General features: G+C 43.5%; 1 protein-coding gene across 3 annotated transcripts in view; it reads left to right on the plus strand.

Moving 5' to 3' along the window:
• BTK (Bruton tyrosine kinase) overlaps window positions 1-26165 on the plus strand; it is a 300928-nt gene that overhangs the window by 184020 nt on the left and 90743 nt on the right. For all 3 annotated transcript variants that reach the window (XM_072124772.1, XM_072124771.1, XM_072124773.1), the window contains 3 exons: window positions 2442-2504; window positions 16998-17052; window positions 24584-24663. In XM_072124772.1, the coding sequence (XP_071980873.1) occupies window positions 2442-2504; window positions 16998-17052; window positions 24584-24663 (198 nt within the window). The remainder of the gene's footprint in view (window positions 1-2441; window positions 2505-16997; window positions 17053-24583; window positions 24664-26165) is intronic.

Here is a 26165-nt window from a genome sequence, read left to right on the forward strand (position 1 = left end):
TGGCATGGTTGTTGGTGCCAGAAGGGCTGGTCTTAGTATTTCAGAAACTGCTGATCTACTGGGATTTTCATGCACAACCATCTCTAGGGTTTACAGAGAATGGTCCGAAAAAGAAAAAACATCCATTGAGCGGCAGTTCTGTGGGCGGAAATGCCTTGTTGATGCCAGAGGTCAGAGGAGAATGGGCAGACTGGTTCGAGCTGATAAAGGCAACAGTGACTCAAATCGCCACCCGTTACAACCAAGGTAGGCAGAAGAGCATCTCTGAACGCACAGTACGTCGAACTTTGAGGCAGATGGGCTACAGCAGCAGAAGACCACACCGGGTGCCACTCCTTTCAGCTAAGAACAGGAAACAGGCTACAATATGCACAAACTCATCGAAATTGGACAGTAGAAGATTGGAAAAACGTTGCCTGGTCTGATGAGTCTCGATTTCTGCTGCGACATTCGGATGGTAGGGTCAGAATTTGGCATCAACAACATGAAAGCATGGATCCATGCTGCCTTGTATCAACGGTTCAGGCTGGTGGTGGTGGTGTCATGGTGTGGGGAATATTTTCTTGGCACTCTTTGGGCCCCTTGGTACCAATTGAGCATCGTTGCAACGCCACAGCCTACCTGAGTATTGTTGCTGACCATGTCCATCCCTTTATGACCACAATGTACCCAACATCTGATGGCTACTTTCAGCAGGATACTGCGCTATGTCATAAATCTGGAATCATCTCAGACTGGTTTCTTGAATATGACAATGAGTTCACTGTACTCAAATGGCCTCCACAGTCACCAGATCTCAATCCAATAGAGCATCTTTGGGATGTGGTGGAACGGGAGATTCGCATCATGGATGTGCAGCCGGCAAATCTGCGGCAACTGTGTGATGCCATCATGTCAATATGGACCAAAATCTCTGAGGAATGCTTCCAGCACCTTGTTGAATCTATGCCACGAAGAATTGAGGCAGTTCTGAAGGCAAAAGGGGGTCCAACCCTTTACTAGCATGGTGTACCTAATAAAGTGGCCGGTGAGTGTACATGTACTGTCAACTCCAATGCCACAACTTCTTCCTCACAGATTGTAAGCTCTTGCAAGCTAGACCCTCATTCCTTTTGTTCTGTCTAACAATGTTATTGCTCTGTTATATCTTATTTTGTCCCATAAACTGTAAAATGCTGCAGAATATGTTGTTACCATATAAATAAAATGTATTATTATAATGCAGTGTGATAGATGAATGTTGTGAGTACTAAGTTGTTGATACCATTTATTGACTAAAAAAAAGATGATGATGAAGATCTTTTAGGTATTATGACAGTGGGGGTGGGTTGGAAAGGGTTTAAGAAAATTTTTGTTTATTTTTAAGAAAATAAGCTCTAAAATGTTATTGAAGAGATGCTTTGCCTGTTACTTTCATTACCTATGTGCAGCAGCTTCTGCTATTCTTCTCCGTCAAGTATGTCAAAGCACCAGCCAGGGCCGACGCCAGCACTGGGCACACCTAGGAAAGTGCCGGGGCCCACATAAGGTTGTATATAAGGAATCCAAGGGCAAGAGGGGGCTATATCTAATAAATCCATAGGGTGTGTGGAGGGCTTATATAAAATAACCATGAGGGGGCTGTTTGGGATGATAAACTACGGAATTTATTATGACAAACAACTGTTTTAGTCCAGAAATTTGAATGCTGCTATGTGAATTCACTGCAAAGGGGCCCATTGAGGCTCTGTCACCCAGGGGTCTACTGAAACCAGGAGCCGACCCCCTGGCACCAAGCTTTCAATTGTCATCTCCATACTCTGTGCTTTTTTTCTCTTCTAGTCTATAGATTACACAAGAAACTGGATGGATTCTAACTGCAGGAAAGGTGGGGATACTGCTCCAGGCTCACTTTGTTTAGAGGAGTAGACCATGCGATCATGCTCTCTGTGTAGCTATATGCCATCACTTTATGTAACAAGAATGCGGACCTTTTAAATTTCTGAATGCAATATGAGGGAAAAAGGAATTGCATTTATTATTTTGTCCCCATTAAGTCCTCATTAAGAAATTTGTGGACTACCATATAAGTGTGACCGAACCCCTCTTTCCCCCAGGACCAGACTCTTCCATGTAATTTGAATGTCCCCTTATTGCATAAACTACAGTAGATAGTACTAAAATCTTTACATATTACTTATGTACACAACAATCGATATGTCTGACATGTTTTGTATTAGCTTCACACTAATCGTATTGAAATGTACTGTTTTATTTCTAGCAAGGGGTTAAAACAAGCAATGCAATGAAATTATTTTTTTTCAGTTGCAATTGGATAGATCCTAAATGTAACTTAAAAAAGGAACTTTTAGGAGGATATAAAAATGACGGGTGAGAAGGACTTAAAATATGTTGCATATTTTCTCATTTGTAAAAAAAATAAACTATTTTATTGCTTCCAGACAGGAGGGTTATATTCCTGGCAACTATGTTACTGAAGCTCGGGATCCACTTGAAATATATGAGTGAGTATGTTTAAAAAATATTTTTTGAAAATTCATATAATTAGGCCGTTTGTGTGTAGTAGATTAATATTTATTGTAACATTATGATATATTTGTACATACACAGAATATGCGGGACTATCGACCTCTGTCATATACATATGTTATAATCTAGGGCAGTGATGGTGAAACTTTTAAAGATCGAGTGCCCAAAATGAGACCCAAAAAACACTAGCTTTTCCCAAAGTGCCAACACGGCAATTTAGGAAGTAACAAACTTATTGCTATCAGAATCTTTAAGCTCCAATCCGACTCTGTCCACCTTTTTTTACTCCTCGGACAGGACCAAGCAGCACCGGATGGGTCACTTTAAAATAGCAGGGCACTGCCTGAGACTGCAGGAAGATGCCATGTCGGGCAAACTCTGTGCCTGGGAGACAGTCCGTGTGCCTACAGAGATGCCTCCGAGTGCCATCTCTGGCACCAGTGCCATAGGTTTGCAGCCACTGACCTAGGGCCTCAAAGAAAAATTTACAGTACCGGTATCTTTTCAGAAGACCATATTTGATATCTGAAGCACAGACTGTCTGTCTGGTTACATATTACCAACATAGCCCTAGAAACAAGACTCAGTTACTCATAGATAGCTACAAGTTCCATTCTATTTCCAGCTGAAGGAATTGTCTGGGATATTTTTGACTATGGCTCAGAAGGATATAACAAACACCTCTCTCCAGCGCTCCATTACTCTGGCTCAGCACAGAGCCTCCTTTTTGTATACAGAGATGTCATTGATTTCACAGTGACAGCTGTACAACCACTACAGCATGCAGACCTGCGCCACTCCACCATGTCACCACTGAGCATCTGAATAGAAATACAGTTACAACATTTTCTATACCACTTTCAATTGACACGTCAGCATTATTTTTTGGGTTAGTATCATAGACATATAACAAATGTATACAGTTTTATTTCTTAATACCTTCAAAAATGTACAAAACTTTTCAAAAACAAGTCTTTGTATCTCAATATTCTAAAACTGTGGATATCACTTTTTATTCAAATTGTTGATGGAGCTCACCATTCCCCACACGATGTTGCTGTTAAGATGCCTCCACTGATTAGGTGCTGTAGTTCCCTTTGATCGTAGCACATGACAGCTTCACATTGTGATCAGTGCCATCACCAATTGCAGCCATTAACAGCAGGTGTCTGCTGCAGAATACAACAGACACCTTCCCTGAAAGGAGAGGTCTCATGCAGCGTTGGGGTAAGGTGGCGGCAAACTGGGCATATGCATGTGGACTTTAGTGGGTAGAGACCCAGGAGAAGATCTGAGAGTCTCCTCAAGTGAGTGTCTCTCACTGCTAAATATTTGGAGCAGTGTAGTAGGAAGTGGACCTCATCCTCGGTGGCCTCTGGGTGCTCGCACTGTTGGCACAGTCTGCTCTCCCTGGGCACGTATTTCTGTCTGTGCCGCTCGGACTTTGGTCAGCTGTGATTGGGCCAGGTTTATGCCTGGCTGGGTTTGGGTTCCAAGGATGCCAGAGACCCCCTATTGCTGCTTTATGGTAGAAGGAATCTGGACTGCTGTTCTGTGGGTGAGCCAGGAATTATAGCGCCTAATGCTGGACTGTGTAATATGTAAAGGGAATCTACTAGAAATGAGCGAACACACTCGTCCGAGCTTGATGCTCGTTCGAGCATTAGCGTATTCGAAACTGCTCGTTGCTCGGACGAGTATTTCGCCAGCTCGAGAAAATGGCACCTCCCACCGTTTTGATTTTTGGCGGCCAGAAACAGAGCTAATCACAAGCCAGGAGACTCTGCACTCCACCCAGCATGACGTGGTACCCTTACACGTCGATAGCAGTGGTTGGCTGGCCAGATCAGGTGACCCTGGAATAGACTAGCCCCTGCCCGCGCTGCTCGGATTATTCTCTGTCTGGATGCCATTAGGGAGAGAGCTGCTGCTGGTCAGGGAAAGCGTTAGGGTGTTATATTAGAATAATGTTAGGCAGGAGTGATTCTACAAGAACCCAACAGCCCTTCTTAGGGCTACAATAACGTTATATATTTTTTTTTATTTGCTTGTGGCTGGGCTTGCTGACACTAGTAGTGCAGCTAGTACCATATTGTGAGGAATTTGCAGGGAGACTTGCGACCGTTGTGTTTAGCTCTTAGTGACACACATATCCACCTCAAACACCGAAGTGGGACAATTTATTAGGGGTTTGATTTGAATTAGGCACAGTCTGCTCATTTATTTTTTTTTACGTTTATTTTTTTTTATAACTCAAAGTCATCAGGCACAGCACAAAATCCAGTTGTGTGCTGTCAGTGCAGGTTAGAAACTAGCCATAACAATAGGATAGCATCGTTTTGTTTAAAAAAAAAAAAAACACAAAAAAACAAAAAAAAATTTACAGTTTACACTTTAATTTTGAAAATGTTTAACCCGAGGGCTAGGGGTAGAGGACGAGGGCGTGGACGTGGGTGTCCAACTACTGCAGAGGTCAGAGGCCGTGGTCCTGGGCGGGGTGAGGCACCACCTGCTGATGAGGGAGCAGGGGAACATCGCAGAGCTACACTCCCTAGGTTCATGTCTCAAGTTACTGGGACTCATGGTTGAGCACTGTTGAGGCCAGAACAGTGCGAACAGGTGATGTCGTGGATTGTGGACAAGGCTTCTAGCCATTTGTCCACTATTTTCACAAACCACTTGTCCGGTTGCTGCTGAGCTATTTTCCGATGCCCAGGTTTTCCACCGGTCGCAGTCTGTGGGTCATGATGACATTATTGACGTAGTGGAAGAAGTGTGTAAAGAGGTGTCGGACGATGAGGAGACACGGTTGTCAGACAGTGGTGAAGTTGTTGTCAGGGCAGGAAGTCCGAGGGGGGAGCAGACTGAGGGATCGGAGGATGATGAGGTGACAGACCCAAGCTGGGTTGATAGGCCGGGTGAACACAGTGTTTCTGAGATGGAGGCGAGTCCTATACCAGAACAGGTTGGAAGAGGCCGTGGTGGGGCCAGACGGAGAGGCAAGGCCAGAGCTGGTGCATCAGCTCCAAATGTTTAACATAGTCATGCTCCCGTGGTGAGGGCTAGATTTTCAGAAGCCTGGAGATTCTTTAAAGAAACACCGGATGACCGACGGACTGTGGTGTGCAACCTGTGCCAAACCAGGAACAGCAGGGGTTCCACCACTACTAGCTTAGCTACCATCAGTATACGCAGGCATATGAATGCTAAACACCCCACTCAATGGCACCAAGACCGTTCACCTCCGGCCGTGCACACCACTGCTCCTTCCCCTGTTTCAGCTGATAGTCAGCCCCCTGCCCAGGACCCTGGCACAAACACCTCCCGTGCGAAAACCCCATCTTCGCCTCCACGATCCTTAACAGCATCCACCAGCGTTCAGCTCTCTTTTGCTGGAGCGCAAAAGGAAGTATAGTGCAACCCACCCACACGCCCAAGCCCTCAAAGTCCACATTTCCAAACTGCTTAGCCTGGAGATGCTGCCCTATAGGCTAGTATAGACCGAGGCCTTTCGAAGCCTCATGGCGGCAGCCGCCCCTCGGTATTCGGTCCCCAGCCGCCACTACTTTTCCCGATGTGCCGTCCCAGCCCTGCACAAGCACGTGTCAGACAACATCATCCGTGCCCTGACCAACACCGTTTCTGTCAAGGTGCACCTGACCACGTGGACGAGTGCTGCCGGGCAGGGCCACTATGTATCGCTGACGGCACATTGGGTTAACTTGGTGGAGGCTGGGACCGAGTCTGACCCTAGGGCTGGTCATATACTGCCGACGCCCAGGATTTCGGGGCCTACCTCGGTCCAGGTCTCTCAGGCCTACTATGCCTCCCACCCCTCCTCCACCTCCTCCTCCAAATTACCATCTGTGGGCATGGCGCCATCAGTCGGTAGCTCTAGGCACAGCAGCAGTGCCGTCGCTAAGCGACAGCAGACCGTGCTCAAATTGCTGAGCCTAGGCGATAAAAGGCACACCACCCAAGAGCTATTACAGGGCATCATGGCGCAGACTGATTTGTGGCTGGCACGGCTGAACCTGAAGCCAGGCATGGTTGTGTGTGACAACGGCCGTAACCTGGTGGCGGCTCTGCAACTCGGCAGACTGACACATGTGCCATGCCTGGCCCATGTGTTAAATCTCATAGTTCAGCGGTTCCTCAAGACATACCCCAATCTGTCTGATTTGCTCACGAAGGTGCGCCGCATCTGTGCGCATTTCAGGAAGTCCAGCACAGATGCTGCCACTCTCAGGGCAGCGCAGCGCCGCCTCCAACTGCCCGCTCACCGACTGTTGTGTGACGTGCCCACGAGGTGGAATTCAACATTAACCATGTTATCCAGAGTTTACCAGTAGCGCAGAGCGATTGTAGACTGACAGATGTCAACTTTCACCAGAACTGGTAGTCAGGTCAGTCAGCTTCCTCAAGTCTACAATGAGGAGTGGACGTGGATGTCTGATATCTGTCAGGTGCTGAGTAACTTTGAGGAGTCAACACAGATGGTCAGTGGCGATGCCGCCATCATCAGCCTCACCATCCCGCTGCTTGGCCCGTTGAAAAACTCTCTGGTCAGCATGAAGTCGGAAGCTTTGCGCTCGTCACAAGAGACGGGGGAAGAAGATTCCCTTGTTGATAGCCAAAGCACCCTCAGGTCTGTTTCTCAGCGCATAGGTGGAGGAAGAGGAGGAGGAAGAGGAGGAGAATGTTGGCGAGACAGAAGAGGGGACCATTGTTCAGTCCTTCACTGTTCAGCGTGTATGGGCAGAAGAAGAGGAGTTGGAGGAGGAGGAAATGGAGAGTCAGGCCAGTGAGGGGAGTGAATTCTTGCGCGTTGGGACTCTGGCGCATATGGCAGATTTCATGCTAGGCTGCCTATCCCGTGACCCTCGCGTTCAAAGAATTTATTCCAGCACCGATTACTGGGTATTCACTCTCCTGGACCCCAAGGTACAAGCAAAATCTTTCCACTCTCATCCCTGGAGAGGAAAGGAGTGTGAGAATGCATGAATACCAGCAGGCCCTGGTGCACAAGCTGAAACAGTATTTCCCTTCTGACAGCGCTAGCGGCAGAGGGCGTACTTCTGCGGGACAAGTAGCGAGGGAGAGTAGGCGAGCAGGCAGCTTGTTCAGCACTGGCAGGGGTACGCTTTACAAGGCCTTTGCCAGTTTTATGTCACCCCAGCAAGATACTGTCATCTGTCCCCAGTCTCGGCAGAGTAGGGCTGATCTTTACAGAAAGATGGTGAGGGAGTACGTAGCTGACCATACCATCGTCCTAAATGATCACACAGCTCCCTACAACTACTGGGTTTCAAAGCTGGACATGTGGCACGAACTGGCACTGTACGCCTTGGAGGTTCTTGCCTGCCCTGCCGCTAGTGTGTTGTCCGAGCGGGTTTTCAGTGCAGCTGGTGGCATCATCACCGATAAGCGTACACGCCTGTCAACTGACAGCGCTGACAGGCTGACGCTTATCAAGATGAATAAAGCCTGGATTTCTCAGGATTTCCATTCTTCACCAGGTGAAGGAAGCTCAACCTGAATAATTTATGTACTCCTCCTCCTCATTTTCCTCCTTCTCCTCCTCTTTGTACATTAAAGAAGAGGAAAGTGGCTATTTTTTGCCAGGCCCAACTGGCTCTAGCTATAGTACTCTATGTATTTAATTTTTCTGGAGGGCCACCTACCCGGTCCTCTGTTTTAAACAATTTTTGGGAGTGCCACATACAGGCACTATCCAAATTAAATTGTCTCCATAGCAGCCTCCACACGTCGTCTTTTTAGCTGCCTCCACACGTTTTCCATATAGCTGCCTCCATACATCGTCCCCTTATCAAACGAGCTGTGTCAGGCAGAATTTTGGGCTGTTTTCATGGCTTCCACATCAAACTTGTTAACTTTGTCGCCAACCTGCTGTGTTATCCACAAAATATACTGGCAAACTTTTATCATTTACCGATATTATTTCAGCGCATCTGTTTACATTCCCCTCACCTGCCATAACCCAAACTTATAAGAACACTACTACACTTGATCTTATACAAAAGGTTCTCAGAAGTGCTGTGTCAGGCAGAATTTTCAGGTGTTTCACCAGATACATAGTGGAACTCGGCCCATCTGTCGCCGCCATGCTGGAGACCTGAAGTTGCAATCATAGCAGCGCAATATGGATGCCCCATACTGTCACTCTTAATCATGGAAGTCGTCGCCATGGCTGCCTCCACATGTCGTCCCTTTATCAAACGAGCTGTGTCAGGCTTATTTTTCGGGTGTTTCACCAGATACGTTATGGAACTTGGTCACTATGTCGCCACCGTGCTGTGTTATCGACTAAATATACCGTCAACCTTTTGTTCACATAGGAAATCATTTCAGCGCTTCTTGCTCACCTCCTTTGGTGAAGCCTGAGTCCATTTAGGGTATGTCGCCATGACACTATCTAGCCTGCCGCTGCTGCCGCTGCCTCTGCATGCCGTCCCCTATAGTGTCAGGGTCAATTATTGGATGTTTTAGATGCTATCTAGCCTCATTCGGTCACTCTGTCATGGTCATGCTGTTGCCCATAATTTTGGCATAATGGTACGATTAAGCAGCCTCAGAGGCATCCATGCATGCTGCCCCTGCTGTTTCCTGTCCATTTCCGTGGTGTTTCCATCCTTTTCTGAGGTTCCCAGGTGTTTGGCCAAGCTTCCCTGTGCAGAGACTTGGTCCCCTTGAAAAATGCTCGAGTCTCCCATTGACTTCAATGGCGCTCGTTATTCGAGGCGAGCATTCGAGCATCGGGAAAAGTTTGTCTCGAATAACGAGCACCCGAGCATTTTAGTGCTCGCTCATCTCTAGAATCTACCCAGTTCTTCTCTATAGCCACTGTCTATCGTCTATCATAATTTACTTTATATTTCATAGTATACAAGGCCGGAAGGAGACGCAAGTCCATCAAGTCCAACCTTCAAGAATTAAATAAATGTTTTATCCCCATAACCCGTGATATTTTTTCTCTCCAGAAAGTCATCCAGGCCTCTCTTGAACATGTACATAGAGTCGGCCATAACAACCTCCTGCGGCAGAGAGTTCCATAGTCTCACTGCTCTTACAGTAAAGAACCTTTGTCTATGGTGATGGTAGAATCGCCTCTCCTCTAGGCGTAGAGGATGCCCCCTTGTCCTGGTCACAGGCCTAGGTATAAAAAGATCTTTGGAGAGATCCTTGTACTGTCCGTTCAGGTATTTGTACATTGTAATGAGGTCTCCCCTCAGTCGTCTTTTTTCTAAACTGAATAATCCCAAATGTTGTAATCTGTCATTGTATTCTAGTCCCCCCATTCCCCTAATAATCCTGGTTGCTCTCCTCTGCACCCGTTCCAGCTCTACTATATCCTTTTTATATACTGGTGCCCAAAACTGTACACAATATTCCATGTGTGGTCTGACCAGGGATTTGTATAAGGGCAGAACTATGTCTTTATCATGAGAATCTATTCCTCTCTTGATACATCCCATTATTTTATTTGCTTTAGCAGCAGCCGCCTGGCTCTGGTCACTAAAATTAAGTTTACCATCCACCAATACGCCCAAGTCCTTTTCAGCTTCAGTTTTACTAAGTAATTGACCGTTTAGAACATAATTATACTTTTTGTTTCCATGGCCCAAGTGCATAACTTTACATTTATCTACATTAAACCTCATCAACCATTTCTCTGCCCATCCCTCAAGCTTCCACAAATCCCTCTGTAATGCTAAACTATCGACCTCAGTATTTATTACTTTACACAGCTTAGTATCATCTGCAAATATTGAAACTTGACTGTGTAAACCCACTACAAGGTCATTAATAAAAATATTAAAAAGAAGTGGCCCCAATACTGACCCCTGTGGCACTCCACTGGTAACATCAACCCAATCTGAGAATGTGCCATTAATGACCACCCTCTGTTTTCTATCACTAAGCCAATTACTTACCCAGATACACAGATTTTCTCCTATTCCCAGCAGTCTCATTTTATATACCAACCTTTTATGTGGCACGGTGTCAAATGCCTTTGAAAAGTCCAGATATACAACATCCACAGCGTCCCCCAGATCCAGTCTTGAACTTACCTCCTCGTAGAAACCAATCAGATTAGTCTGACAGGACCGATCTCTCATAAACCCATGCTGACGCTGGGTTATAAGGTTGTGCACAGTGAGATACTCCAGGATAGCATCTCTAATAAACCCCTCAAATATTTTCCCCACCAAAGCAGTTAGACTTACGGGTCTGTAGTTTCCAGGATCGCTATTTGATCCTTTTTTGTATATTGGTACCACATTTGCTATGCGCCATTCCTGTGGAACATAACCAGTCCTCAGTGAATCTTCAAATATTAAAAATAACGGTCTGTCTATCACCGTACATAATTCATGCAGAACCCGGGGGTGTATGCCATCTGGCCCAGGTGATTTATCTATCTTAGTGGTTGCGAGGCGGCGCCGTACCTCTTCCTGGGTTAAACTGTTGACATTATAAAAAGAATTTACATTATTCCTCATTGCGTCTTCCACCAGGGGATTTTCCTGGGTAAAGAGAGTTGAGAAGGCGACATTTATGCATCTATAAATATTGTGTCTTTCATATTTATCTTCTATCATCTATCTACCTTTCATTTCTTTCTCTCCTAGACAATTCTCCTATAGTCCCACATTACAGGGTTTTTTTTACCATTTACTGTTTGTAAACTACAAAGTGTTATTATTGTGCAGGGCTAAATGGAACAATCTTACTGAATGTGACTGTTTATTTTGGGACCCAACTACTACAAATATTCAAAAGGAAAAGGTCAAACAATGAGGCTGGTTGTTTAAAGTTGGCTCCTACTCTATGTTATGTAAGATAATGCATAATCAGAGGAAACATAGTTGATCAGTTAAACAAATGCACTAGCCATAGGACTTTCTTAGGCCTTTTGTCCACAAGTGTTTTTCTCCCGTAAGTCTAATGCGTTCCATCATCACATTAGATTTGCACTCTGACACATAGTTGTTCAATACATCCTTCACATATATGTTTTTTTTCAAGCTCTGTGTCTGTGTTGTGATGCAATGTGTCAAAAGTAGAGTATGTCCTACTTTGATGCAAGTCTGAGGAGAAAAACACACATTGAAGTCTATGGATTCGTGAAAAATACCTGACAGTACTAGGATGCATTCTAGTGCAGTCACTTTTTCCTGCGTAAGTTTCAAGGAAGTAGCCGAGAGCAGAGAGAATCTAATACAGGTGATAGACAATCTGTGCTACAAAAAACCCAAGTGCATTGTTGCCTAGCACTCAGACTTGTAAACCAGCACCCAGTGTGTGGCTGGCCCCTTACCAAATTCTGAACCTAGAAGAATACATAGAAAATAAGGACAGAGGAGGACGGCGCATCAACAGAGAGGTGGTCAGATAAGTGTGCAAGGCTGCTCATCTGATTACCACTTGATGGTATGCAGAGTATAACACAAACCAGGGTGCAGTGTCTTGATGGTGTTGGTTGTTCATGCAGCTCCCGGAACTCCAAAGGACTGGTAATCCCACAACTGGGGACTGGTAATGTGCAGTATAGAAGAGGTGCAGAAAACTGCGCAAAAAACTGAGCTATAATGGGTTGCTAAACAACCTAGTACGGTGGAGTGTCAACACCAGACTGGCAAGAACTACAACTGATTCTCCTCATACCAGTACATATAAAATATAATATTTATTGATAAAAGGTAACAATAAAAAATGTATTATAACAAATATGGTAACAGCATAAAAATGGTTGTCCAAAGTGACGCATTTCGGGATATAACCTTCATCAGAATAAAACAGGAACAAATGATATAAAGGTATGAGCCATGGATATAAAGCCAAACCTACAGTGGTAAACAGGAGGATCTACCACCCTGCACCAACCCATGCTGAGAAACAATAAAATACATATACAGCAATAATATATACATAGTTGTTATAATATAAGTATAATAAGTAAAACACTTACATGATCTTCCGGCAGTGTGTGTGGGCTGCTTACAGCGTAGAGATTGGAAACATATGATTGTGTGAACGGTGGCTCATATGCAGACACCTACAAAACTGTTGGTCGTTAAGAAGCTTTTGATGTCAAATGTCTCACTAATGATATTAGGCCCGGAATGCGTTCTTTTATGTGTGATGGATTCGCAACACTTGAATAAGTTGTGCCCACACCTAAAACTACCTATAGTAAGGGGAAAAAAGGAAGGTGGTGCAATTCCGTCTTATCCTTTTGAACTGACCGTAAGGGATGTTTGTCTTCCTCTTTTTAAAATGATTGCTAGAAAAGTCAAGATAACTGTCAACTGTTTTGAAATGCGTTCTAGTATAAATTTTGCCCTCTCTGTAGCAAACTACCACATCTAGGAACTCAGCTTCATTGACTACAATGTTGTATGTAAAGTCTAGGCCCCAATTATTCTCGTTAATATCTTTAATGAAATTGAGTGCCTACTCTTTGCTGCCTTTCTAAATAATAAATATATCATCAATGTATCGTCTATATAGTAGGCAGTTTTTGAAGACCTTGTGTGTATAGATGTTTTTCTCCTCAAAAAGTCCCACATAGAGGTTGGCATAACTCGGTGCAAATTTACTACCCAATGCTGTTCCTCTCTGCCGTTGGTAAATCTGGTCTAAGAAAGAGAAATAGTTGTGCTCCAGGATGAATGTGATAGGCCTAACAATAAAGTTGCTCTGAATGTCAGGCATATTCCCAGGTCATGTGGAATGTTCGTATATTAGGATCTTATGTTCATCGTAATGAACATATATGTTTGAATTCAAGGGATCTGCAGAACATGTCTCAAAAGGTCTGAAGTGTCCAATGTAAATGATTGTAATTTCCGAACAGGTTTGAATACATAGTGGAATACATTTGCAGTTAGTGAATTGATCCCTGAAATTATAGGGCCACGGGGTGGATTATTGAGGTTTTTGTGGATTTTTGGTTAGTAGTAAAACAGTGCAGTGGTAAATTCTTCTATTTTCATAGTTACCGTATATACTCGAGTATAAGCCGACCCAAGTATAAGCCGAGGCCCCTAATTTTACCACAAAAACCTGGTAAATCCTAAATATTTTTTACTCGAGTATAAGCCGAGTTTGGGTTTTCAGCACATTTTTTTGTGCTGAAAAACTAGGCTTATACTCGAGTATATAAGGTAAGTTCTTTTTTAGTTAGAATTCCTAATCTTTGGCCCTCCTCCAATATAGAGCTAGTTTAAAGAAGGCAGTAGGGTTGCTATTCAATTTGGAATAAAATGTAGTATCAGAAAGTAGTCTAAGTGATTCCTTCACATAATGGGGCACATTTACTAACTTGCCCGACAGAGTGCACCCAAAGTGCATTGTCCGACGATAATGCACAATGCCGCGATTCACCAAGATTGTGCACCCGATATCCTGCATGTGTCGCTTCTCCACTCAGGTCTGACAGAGTTCACCAACTTCTTCCTGGTGTATGTAAGTGCATTGTCTTGCGACACAAATTGAAAGTTAAATCCCGCGCTCTGTCTTAATCAGTTGGATCGTCTGACGACCCACCCCCTGATTTTTGTTGCATGAAAGCCAGCGCAGCTGCGCCACAATCCAATCGCGTGCAGCACAATCCCAGCACAAATCCCGGTTAAACACTATCAAAGCTGTGCAAATACCGAAAACCATGAACAGTCCGATGAAAGTGCAATCCGCGACCCTTCGTAAATAAGCCCCAACCTGTTTTGTTCGGCAACGCAATCCACCAACCTTTGTCTGCTGACTTGATTACGAGTTTGTAATTTTTAGCCAATAGTGCAAGTACTTTCTATTCCATGGCAGTCATGTTATATATGTTGTGGTTGATTCCTAGGCTGAGGTTTAAGAGTATGAAAGTCTGTAGAGACCAGGGGGTAAAAGGTTTCTACAAAGTTACCCTTACGGTAGTTGGGGAGAAAAATAGACTTTGGTTTCAAATCTGTATGGATAAAGTTAGCCTGTGGCTGCTGTGAAAGCACATCAGAGACGATGTTTGTCTCTCCTCTGGTCATTTTTTTAATTTTAAAGTGTCTCTTTAGTGTCAATTTATGGATGAATTTGTTAAGATCGACAAAGAGCTTAAAGTCGTTAGAGGATATGCCTTTTCTATTATTTTAATTTCTGCTTCCTTAAGTGTATAAGAAGAGAGAATGAATATTTTGACTGTGTTGGCAGAGTCAGTACTTTGTCTACTGATGTTGTAGTAGTGGTATCTACTTCTGTCTTCTGAGTTTGGGGGTTTCTAATAGTGAGTCTTCTGAATTCTGAACATAATCACACCGACACGATTTTCACTGAGCAAAGTCATGCGATTTTCAGCACAGATCGTGGGCAACATGTCTTTAACAGTGTACAAACTTAGGCTGGGTTCACATCACATTTTATGTAAAAGCTCCCAACACATCTGGCGAAAAAGCATGATGGAAAGACATAGCATGCTACATCTTTTCATCCTGCTACCTCCTGCTGAGTGATGTATGCTCTCAGCGCAAGCAAAATTAGCCTATGGCGAGCAGATACCTCCTCAAGGCATGCTAAGCACAAGTAACTCAGCAGGAAACACCCTCATATATCGGCAGCAGCCAGTCTCCGTTGTCAACAGTCTCCTCTGTTGTCAATGTACACTCATTGCTCCAAATTCCGGGGAGATGAGGGGTCCGCAGACGACGGATCGTCTGTGGCATACGTTGTAAGGACACGTCGGAATCCCCTAGATGTGCCCTTATGTTATGCCAACACTCACTTTTATTTCAGTATGCAGCATATACATAGTGATCACTGACTCAAGCGCATGCTAGTTTGAGGACTGTCAATTGAGGACAGCTGTCCTTGGTTATGAATAAATAGCGTTTGCATATGAAACATCCAGGAATTACTGCATGTCCCACAGCCATGCAGTGGAAATAAACACTAAATCCCGGTGGTCAGCAAGGCCTCAATAATGCACATGTGGTCACTGCTGGAAGAGTGTAATGTTGGTAGTATCCAAGAATGAATATTTCATTTCAAAGGTACATAATAGCTAAATGCCACAGGTGCTCCTGCGACCCACGAGCCGGGTCACAGGCGCATCTGTGCTCCTATAGGAGCCCCCGACCCCTGCCACTATGCTTACCTCTCCACGTTCCCGTAACGGCTCCGGCAGTGATTGGCTGCCGATTTCTGATAAATTCTCAGGCCCTTCCTGTCTTCCCTGCCAGATATTTGTGCCTTGTTTTTATTGAGAAAGCTTTTCCTATGTCTTCTGGGTTTATAGTGATTTCCTGTTGTGATCTCGATTCTGTTCCTGACCCTGATCTTGTACTGCCTGTCCTGACTTTCCGCTACGTCCCTGACTCTGATTCTGTGCTGCCTGTCTTGACCTCCTGCCTGTCCCTGACAACTAGTTGGCTTCTGATTCTGTACTTCGCCATTCTGTACTTGTCCACCGCGGACAAAGTTGTGCCTGTGGAAGGACCTGGTGGTACCACCCGCAGCAAGCCCAACCCATTTTGCATCAGGGTCTGGTGAAAACCAGGTATCACTTAGACTCCAGTCCCTGGTGTCGGCTTACGTCATCGTCTGCAGTGGTCCAGAGGATCCACTACCACTGATCCGGACAATACATTTATTGGAAATGATCTTCATAGTGATGTGAATATGCACAGAATATCCCTTAAAGGGCTTAAAAGGTATGTGCCCTATATGTTTGCTGCAAGTCTATGAATTCAAAGAGAATTTAATTTTCAGAACTTCTGAGGTGTAATTCATTTGGGGAGTATCTATTCAGTTGAATGTGCATGCAAAAAAGAACCAGCAGATCTCATAAAGAGAGAACAGAAGAGCATATCAGGAACATAAAAAATGGTTTGGTGTTTATTAATTTAAAGGGGTTGTCAAAGAACCTCCTCTAGCATTCCTGTTCTCCTGCATCACCACCCTTCACTGCCAGGCCTCTGTTTGTTTAGAGAGCCCAGCATTCCCATCCTGACCAGTGTTGTGTGCCTGCTACACACTGAAACTAATGCTGTAGCAGGCACGTGGCAGAAATTAGGACTGCATCGCCAGCCTCTGTAAACCGTGTCCTGGCAGTGAAGGGAGGCACCACGTGAAAATGTGGACAACCCCTTTAATAAAGTCAAGCTGTACTTTGTACTTTGCACCTCCTATTGTTGCCCTTTTACAGAGGGAATGCTGCACCTTTTGGTGCATTAGATGTAAAAGTGTCCAAATACCGCCTGAAATCTTTTTATAAATGTAGTACAAGATGTTAAAAACATAATAGTTATGTTTCAGTACCCTTTTGGCTTTACTGTGGGCTAGTGAATGCTTTACTCTGGGTCTAGATAGAGATTAGGTAACACAGTTGGTTGCTGATGCAGAAGAGGGTATGGAAAAAACTCAGAACAATTATGTCACTTATAACTTATATTTTTATATTACAGATGGTATTCAAAAAACATGACAAGAAACCAGGCAGAGCAACTTCTAAGAGCAGAGGTAAGAATTAACCCCTAAAGGGACATAGTCTCCAGGATCAGACCTAGATTTAAAAAAAACAGAGCTATCTGCCAAAAATAAGCATATAGTTGGCTTTTCGCCAGGGGACACTTCTATGCCAGGTCTGACCTGGTCTAGAATTTAGCCATGGCTATAGGTAGTGTGCAGGCCTGGGGCAGCAATAACCTGCGCTTGCCCACTGCACAACCTGGCACTGTCCCCTTCCCACTAAACAGCATAGAGGGCAGCAGGGTCGGACTGGGGTGCCTGGGGACCACTATAGGAATTGATTCTGGGGGCCCACCCTCATGCTACATAGAAACATTGGGGCATATTTACCAGGGCGTATGAGAATTGGTCTCCAGCTCGCCATGATCGTGGCAGGTCCCTTCCAGTTAGCACGGATCATCCCCGCTGCAGGGCAATACATCCACAAGAAACACTTCAGGATCCAGCTTTATACAGAGAATGTGGGCACTAAAATAGAAACTGTCTCAGATTGTTTGAGACAGTTTGTGTACAGAATTATATTTATTTAATTGTGTTAAAAAGTTATATTGAGACTGTATTTGATTGGTCAAGGCTGACGGGAGGGGAGGAGTTGATGAACCCAGTGCGGACATTTAAACCGGCTGATCAACCATACTCCTTAGTCATGAGTAAGAGCACTTAATCGTGCTAGAAACGTGTTGACAAGCCTGACCACTCCACCTGTATTTTACCTATTGGATGCCATGAAGGATTAAATAAAGGCAGTTTTACCCTAAACTAAAGCTGGATCCTGAAGTGTTTCTTGTGGATATTTACCAGGACCTCTGCGTCATGCACTTGGGATTATTTTGCCCTCTCCACCACTGTCACGCCCGTGGGCCGGCGTGGGGCGTTACTGTCCCCATCCACTCGCTGCCGTAGGCGACTTTTCATATGTGAAAAGTCATGGTCTGCATTTTATTTCTACACCAGGCCTTGCCTGGCGTAAAATAAACGCTGCGCAGCCGCCTGCCCTAATATATCAAGAGGAGGAAGGCCCCTATATACAGGAATATAACTACTATAATACTACTCCTATGTACAAGAATATAACTGCTATAATACTGCCCCTATGTACAAGAATATAACTACTATAATACTGTCCTCTATGTACAAGAACATAAAAATGATAATTCCGCCCCCTATATACAAGAATATAACTACTATAATACTGCCCCCTATGTGCAAGGAACATAACTACTATAATACATCTCCCTAAGTACAAGGAATATAACTACTATAATACTGCTCCCAATGTACAAGATGTACAAGAATATAACTACTATATTACTGCTCCCTATGTACAAGGAATATAACTACTATAATACTGCCCCCTATGTACAAGAATATAACTACTATAATACTGCTTCTATGTATAAGAATATAACTACTATAATACTACCCCCTATGTACAATAATATAACTACTATAATACTGCTTCTATGTACAAGACTATAACTACTATAATACTGCCCCCTATTTACAAGACTATAACTACTATAATACTGCCTGTAGAGGAGAGGAGAGTTTGACCAGGTTGCAGCCTTGCAAATGTCATCCAGAGGAATATGGCCCATCTCAGCCCGTGAGGTCGCTGTTGACCTGGTGGAATGGGCCCTGATCTTCAAAGGAGATGGAAGTTTCCCTAGAAGATAACATTTTTCAATGGCAGATGTAATCCACCTTGCTAGCGTAACTTTGCTGGCTTTCTGCCCCTTGTTGTGGCCTCTTAGCTGTAAAGAGAGTGCTTCGGATTTACGGAAGAAATTCGTTCTTTGGATATATATCAGAATTGCTCTTCTGATATCCAGCAGATGCCCTTTTCTCTGTTCCTCATCTTGTGGATTTGGAAACAAAACTGGTAGACCGATTTCTTGTGTAATGTTCTTGAAAGATGGAACTTTGAGAAGAAATCCTGGCATGGTTCTTAGGATAAGGCATTCTCCCAAGTCCCTTAAATATGGATCCCTATGGGACAAGGCTTGTAGTTCGCTAATACGCCTTGCTGAAGAGATAGCCACTAGGAAGAGAGTTTTCACTGACAACCACTTGATTGGAGCCTTTTGCAAAGGTTCAAATGGTGCACCTACCAGTTGTTCCAGAACTGTAGGTAAGTCCCAGGAAGGGGCTGGAGGATGAGGATTTGGATCCATTCTTGAGAGAGCCTTGAAAAAATTTCTTATCAAGGGGTTACCTGAGAAGATATTCTGCAATTGTGCGTTTATCGCATTAAATTGAACCTTAAGAGTATTGATCTTGAGGCCTTTTTGATATCCTTCTTACAGGAACTGAAGTACTGAATTCAAGGAATCAGGAGTAGTGGTGTTTTGAGCACACCATGACTTAAACAGAGACCAGCTCTATTGTAGACTTTCACTGTAGAGGGTCTTCTTTTCCCTTTCAGTCTCCAGGCCGCTAGTTGAAGCATCCCTGGGTTCGGGTGAACCTGACCTCTCTGTGAGAGTAAGTTGTGGGAAACCGGAAGTTTCATAGGATCTTCTTTCCAAAGTGACCACGCGAGTGAGAACCAGGCCCTGCGTGGGCGAAAAGGAAGGATGGCTATGGCTTCCGCCTTGTCCTCTCTGATTTTCAGGACCCTCGGGATGAGAACCACCGGGGGAAATACATATATCAGGTGATGTGACCAACTGATTGATAGACCGTCCAGAGCCAGGGCTTTCGGGGAGCGAAATATCATGCAGAAGTGATTGCATTTTGAGTTCTCCTCCGTTGCCATCGCATCTGTCAGTGGTGTACCCCATCTGCTTGTCAATAGGGAAAAATTCTGATGATTCAGTGACCATTCCGCTTGTGGAAGACAATTCCTGCTGAGGCTGTATTCCAAATGATTCCGATGACCTTTGATATGGACGGAACATTGAGTTGTGCCCACCTCATGAGCTAGTTGCACTCCTTCATCATGGAGCGACTTCTGGTGCCGCCTTGTTTGTTTATATAATAAACCGTGGCTAGGTTGTCTGACTGCACAAGAATCTTGAAACCGCATAATATTGGCTGGAAATGTAAGGGGGCCAATCTGACCACCTTCAGCTTCGAGGATAGGTAAGAATCTTTCTTCTTCCACTCGGCCCGGAACTGGAGATGATCTACATGGGCACCCCAACCCAAGGAGGATGCATCCGTAGTGAGGGCGTTCTGTGGCCGGGGAACCAAGGACACCCCCAGGATAGATCTGTGATCGTCTGTGGGGAGACTGTTAGATATGACTGAAGATCCTTTTTGCCCCGTCGCCAAGCCCTCAAAAGATCTCTTTGGAGGGACCTCATTCTTGCACTTGGACTTTCAGCCAATCTGATAGTCACTGTCCACTGATTGGGCACCATTTGTTGGATAGACTGTATTCTTTCTGGAGATAACGTGATTCTTCAGTTGACAGAATCTACGATGAACCCTAGAAACATTATGTTGCGAGAGGGTGTGAGGTGAGACTTCTGATGGTTTATGTCCGTAAGGTTCTCTGATGTTGAGACTCCAGAAGAGCTTGGGATGAGGCCTTGACAAGCCAGTCGTCTAGGTATGGGATGATGCATATATTCTGTAGTCTTAAGCACTATTACCACTCTGAGCCAACGAGATTCCAAAGGGGAGGCTTGTGAATTGAAAATGATGAATCCCCAGTCCATCTTTGATGGCAAATCTCAGGTACTTCCTGTGAGGAAAGATAGGAATGTGTAGATATGCATCCCGGAGGTTGATTTTGGCCATGAAATCCCCTTTCTGTAAAGTCGTCATCACTGAACGAATGGTTTCCATCCGAAAAGCCTTCTGGACCAGAAAGCTGTTGAGGAATGACAGGTTGATCACTAGTCTCCATTTGCCTTCTGGCTTTGGAACTGGAAACACACGAGAATAAAAACCTTGTCCCCCTTTAACTACTATAATACTGTCCCCTATGTACAAGAATATAACTACTATAATACTGCCCCCTATGTACAATAATATAACTACTATAATACTGCCACCTATGTACAAGAATATAACTACTATAATACTATCCCCTTATAACAGGGGGGCAGTAGGGGGGAGGACTAGAGGGAAATTAGAACTGGGGGACAGCAGGGGTGGAACTAGAACTGGGGGCTGCAGGGGGGAGAACTGGAGGGAGGGGAACTAGAACTGGGGGCTGCAGGGGGGGGACTAAAACTGGGGTCAGGAGGGGAGGGGTAAACTAGAACTGGAGGCAGCAGGGGGGAGGGGAACTAGAACTGGGGCAGCAGGGGGAAGAACTAGGGGGGCTTTAGGAGGGGAACAAAACTGGGCGCAGGAGGAGGAAACTAGAACTGGGGCAGAAGGGGGAACTAGAACTGAGGGCTGTAGGGGGTAAACTTGAACTGGAGCAGGAGGGGAGGGGGGAATAGAACTGGGGGCAGGAGGGGGGAACTCAGACTAGGGACAGGAAGGGGGAACTCGAACTAGGGACAGGAGGAGAGAGGGGAATAGAACTGGGGCAGGAGGGGAGAATAGAATAGGGGGCAGGAGGGGAGGGGGGAATTAGTACTGGGGGCAGGTGGGGGGAATTAGTACTTGGAGCAGGAGGGGAGGGGAGGAATAGGACTGGCTGCAGTAAGGGGAAGGGAAACTAGACCTGTGGGCAGTATTATAGTAGTTATATTCTTGTACATAGGGGGAAGTATCATAGTAGTTATATTCTTGTACATAGGGGATAATGTTATAGTAGTTGTATTCTTGTACATAGGTGGCAATAGTATAGTATAATACTGTTCTTGTACATAGGGGGCAGTATTATAGTAGTTATATTATTGTACATAGGAGCAGTATTATAGTAGTTATATTCTTGTACATAGGGGGCAGTATCATAGTAGTTATATTTTTGTACATAGGGGGCAGTATTATAGTAGTTATATTCTTGTACATAGGGGGGCAATAATATAGTAGTTATATTCTTGTACATAGGAGGCAGTATTATAGTAGTTATATTCTTGTACATAGGGGGGAGTATTATAGTAGTTTTATTTCTTGTACATAGCAGGCATTTGATAGTAGTTATATTCTTATTTAACGGAGAAGGTATTGTAGTAGTTTTTTTGTGTATATATAAGGCAGTATTAAGTTGTGTTCTTTTTAAAAAAGAAGCAATATTCCTGTATAAGGGAGGCAGTATGAGTCTCTTTCTCTGCGCTGTACAAATTGATTTAGACCATCTTCAACAGTTTGTAGCTCCACACACATCACATGATCACACCTACTTGTTTTGACCCCGCCCACAGAATGGGGCCACTTTTACATATTTTTCCAAGGCCACTTTAAATTCCCAGTCCGCTCCTGTGCACACCCATGTTAAAAGTGCACTAGCACACTCCTTCCTTCACAGCAATTACAGAGCATTTAATAGGTCAGTATAGTTAACTCTTAACCTCGCAACCTCCCAGGCAGAATCGTACAGCTGCAATTACCAAGTTTGTCATGATCTCCTAATGAGGTGATTAGTCACGCAAGGTAGTTACTGACATGGAGAGGGACACTTTCACAACACCTACCTATCCCATGCAACGGCAGGGGTATGTCATATACATAATACTACAAAGCACAACCAATAAAACCACTTAAACCGCACATATGTGGATGTGCATTACATCTCGGGGCTGGAACTTTACCAGCCCATTATCCGCCCTGTACCCTGTCTATATAAAGCACATGCCTATATAACAACCTAATGCAACAGTCAAGATGTACAAAAAATATACAACTTATGCCAATCCAAGTAAGTGAGGTGGTGAAAAAGATGGAGGCATGAGCAGGCAAGGGGGAGTGGGAAGCAGAAAAGAATAAACAATTTGTTTCATAATATGCACACATAGCATAAAGAATAATAATAATAAAGATACAAAGCCTCAATTTATAACAAAATGAAGCAAACCAGTAAAAAATTATTATAAAAAAATACTAAATAGCAAAAGAAAAGCAGTTTGGTATGACAAGATGGTCAAACAACCACATATAGTGATATGAAATAATAGTACCCATGAATGTGATAAAAAAATGATTAAAGAACAAAGTGGAAAATAGAAATTACTAGTGATCACTTTATTAAAAACAACAAAATTGCTGATTACATACGTGAATAAACAATAGACTTAAGATGTTAACAAAAAAGAGGCACACGTGCCCCTGTATTGGCTTAGCCTGCCAGTATGGGTACGAGAGGGGTGCTGGCCATTGGTCCCTGCTTGCGCTGTGTTGCAGGAATGGATGACGCCATGTGATGCTGCACGCCATATTTGAGGGACTAACTAAAATGAGGTGGTAGTGTAAAGTGGGGGCTTATGCAATTTGATAAAAATGTAGCTAAGAACATTGAGTTTGTTTTGTTAATTGGGCCTAGCAGCAATAAATCACTGTATAAAATGTGGATGTGCAGTCCAGATCTTTCTCTCCCAAAATGTTGCTATAGTGTTTATTAATATACAAGAGAATAGATTCTTTAATTACAGGGGCACATTATTTCTTACAAGTGGCACAATTTAAATTATAGTGGGCACATTATATGTTAATTAACATATAATGTGCCTGCTGTAATTAGTTAGTTATTATGGCACCTGCAATTACACTGTGCCCCGTGTAATTAAAAATATATACACACTGTATGTATTAATGATGGGGCATTTTATGTATTCATTTTTGTGTTTTTTGTGTTCATTTGTATATATGTAAATTAGAAGTGTTCTGTCAATATGTAAATTCATTTAGGAAAATATATTTATGCATATAGGGACTACTGGTGCTGTTCTTTTGTATGGAGTCCAGTTTTAATGCTGCATTTATGTACTGAGTCTTATTCTTGTACTGTATTTTTATATGAAGCCTGCTTTTTATGTTATATTTCTGTATGAAGCCCACTTATGCTGCTGTATTTCTGTATGGAAGTCGGTCCTGATGCTGCATTTCTGTACAGAGGGCAGTTCTGGTGCTTTTTTTCTGTACAGAGCTCAGTTCTGATACTGTAGTTCTGTAAGGAGGTGGGTTCTAGTTCTGTGTTTATATACTGACCTCAGTTATGTGCTGTAAGTATGAAATCTGCTAATAAAATAATTCATGCCAGCACTATATAATAATTTGAGGTATACAGTACATATTTTAATTGCAGAGGGGTCACTTTGTGTGCTAAATGATGTGCAAGCAATTGTGGTTGGGTATAAATTACTAGCAGTGCTTACCTCTTCATTTGTGGAGCACAGTCTGCTTTCCCCTCACACTTCTACAAATGCAGGAACAATTGCTTCCCTCGGCAGGAGCTTAATGAAAAATGTATTATATTTGCAAGACTTCCTGGTGAAGTATTGCATATTTCATAAAAAGAACTCAACAAAATGGCGAAGCAGAACCCGAAAATGCAAAAGTATGAAAAATTCTAAATAATGTGAAAAAGGCTGTGTCAACCCATTTACGTACATGTATATGCTACATAAATGTTGCTGATTTTAGTTTTGCTGCAAAATTTATATATCAAATTTATTTACAGGACAAGGAGGGTGGATTTATTGTTAGAGACTCTAGCAAAGCTGGAAAGTATACAGTATCTGTGTATGCAAAGTCATCAGGGTAAGTGAAATAAACTAAATAAACACCAAAACAAATCTAGAATATCAGTTATAATTGGCAAAATATGTACAATATGGTAATATTGTATAATTCAAATATAGAAAGATGCAGAAGAACAGGCACTACCCAAGTCTCTCCATACTGTGAACACAGTGTGAACTCTCCCCAATAGCACAGGACGGTACCTTCTCCAATCGCTGATGTAATGGGATCTATTGTGGTGCTCTGTTCCCAATAGAATAGAATAGAAGCCAGTAGTGGAAAGTCCAAGAACAGAACGGCACTCACTTTTCTCAATCCACGATTCCTTTATTCAAGCGTTAAAACATCAGACATCTGAGGACGCCGAGGTCCACAAGGTAACAGACTGTTTCGCGCGTATAGCGCTTTGTCAAACCAGGTTTGACAGAGCGCTATACGCGCGAAACAGGCTGTTACCTTGTGGACCCCGGCGCCCTCAGATGACTGATGTTTTAACGCTTGAATAAAGTAATTGTGGATTGAGAAAAGTGAGTGCCGTTCTGTTCTTGGACTTTCCACTACTGGTAATATTGTATGTCCACAATAGCAAGTTAGGGTCAAAACGGTCCTGGAAAGGAGCTGGCTCACAGGGGAGGAGTGCTTCGGGACGTGGGGTGATTGTGCTTAAAAGTTGATTAAAAAATCAATTAACATTAATACATTGTGCAAATATTATATTGCTCCTGTTTAAGTAATGCACATTTGTAGTACTGTATAACATCGCTGCCTGCGGCAGTTTATATACCTCTCTCCCTTCTTGTTGTAATTGTTGGGGTTGAAAAAGGTGGGGGGGAATTTTCAATAAAAACATTTGATTTAAAAATAAATAAATAAACACCAAAACCTGCACTACTTATTTTCCAATACAAATTCCATTTCAGGTTTTGTACATGCAGTTTCTGAAACTAAAAAATGGTTTAAATCATAAAGAGATAAAATGCATAAATGAAAGGTGGCACACCGCCTTTTTGTCAATCCACTTCTAGTTGTGGCATCCAAAACTGTACGCAAAAATCGGAACTTGGAGAACCAGAAGCAGAAGACCAAGGTTTGCAGTGTTAGTTTGATATGAGTGGCCCTATTAGAGTATTGTACTCACACGGGTAAACTTTGGTATTTTGGTAAGACTTCTTGAAAAGTCACATTTCATAAATCTTTCTTGAACATATGAATTCATTGTATAACTCTTGGGTAAGTCAGGTAAAGTCAAAAGCAAAAGTAGAAGAACAAAAGTCACATAAATTGTGTAAATAAATTGTGAAGATATAGAAAATGACGTGATGACGTAGCATGCACATCTCGAGGCTGTGCTGCGCTGCCTAAGCTTATTACACAGACAGCAACTCACCTCCCCTTGATAACCCCTGGAAGAGAAGTGTTGTGAGTTGATAGGCATTGAGCGAGAATATGGGACGCTGACACCATGTAGATCACACCTCGAGCAATACCGATAGAAGCCAGAAGGGTCACCACTGCGGAGG

The sequence above is a fragment of the Engystomops pustulosus genome, chromosome 9 (genome assembly GCF_040894005.1).
Source record: "Engystomops pustulosus chromosome 9, aEngPut4.maternal, whole genome shotgun sequence".
Taxonomy (NCBI): domain Eukaryota; kingdom Metazoa; phylum Chordata; class Amphibia; order Anura; family Leptodactylidae; genus Engystomops; species Engystomops pustulosus.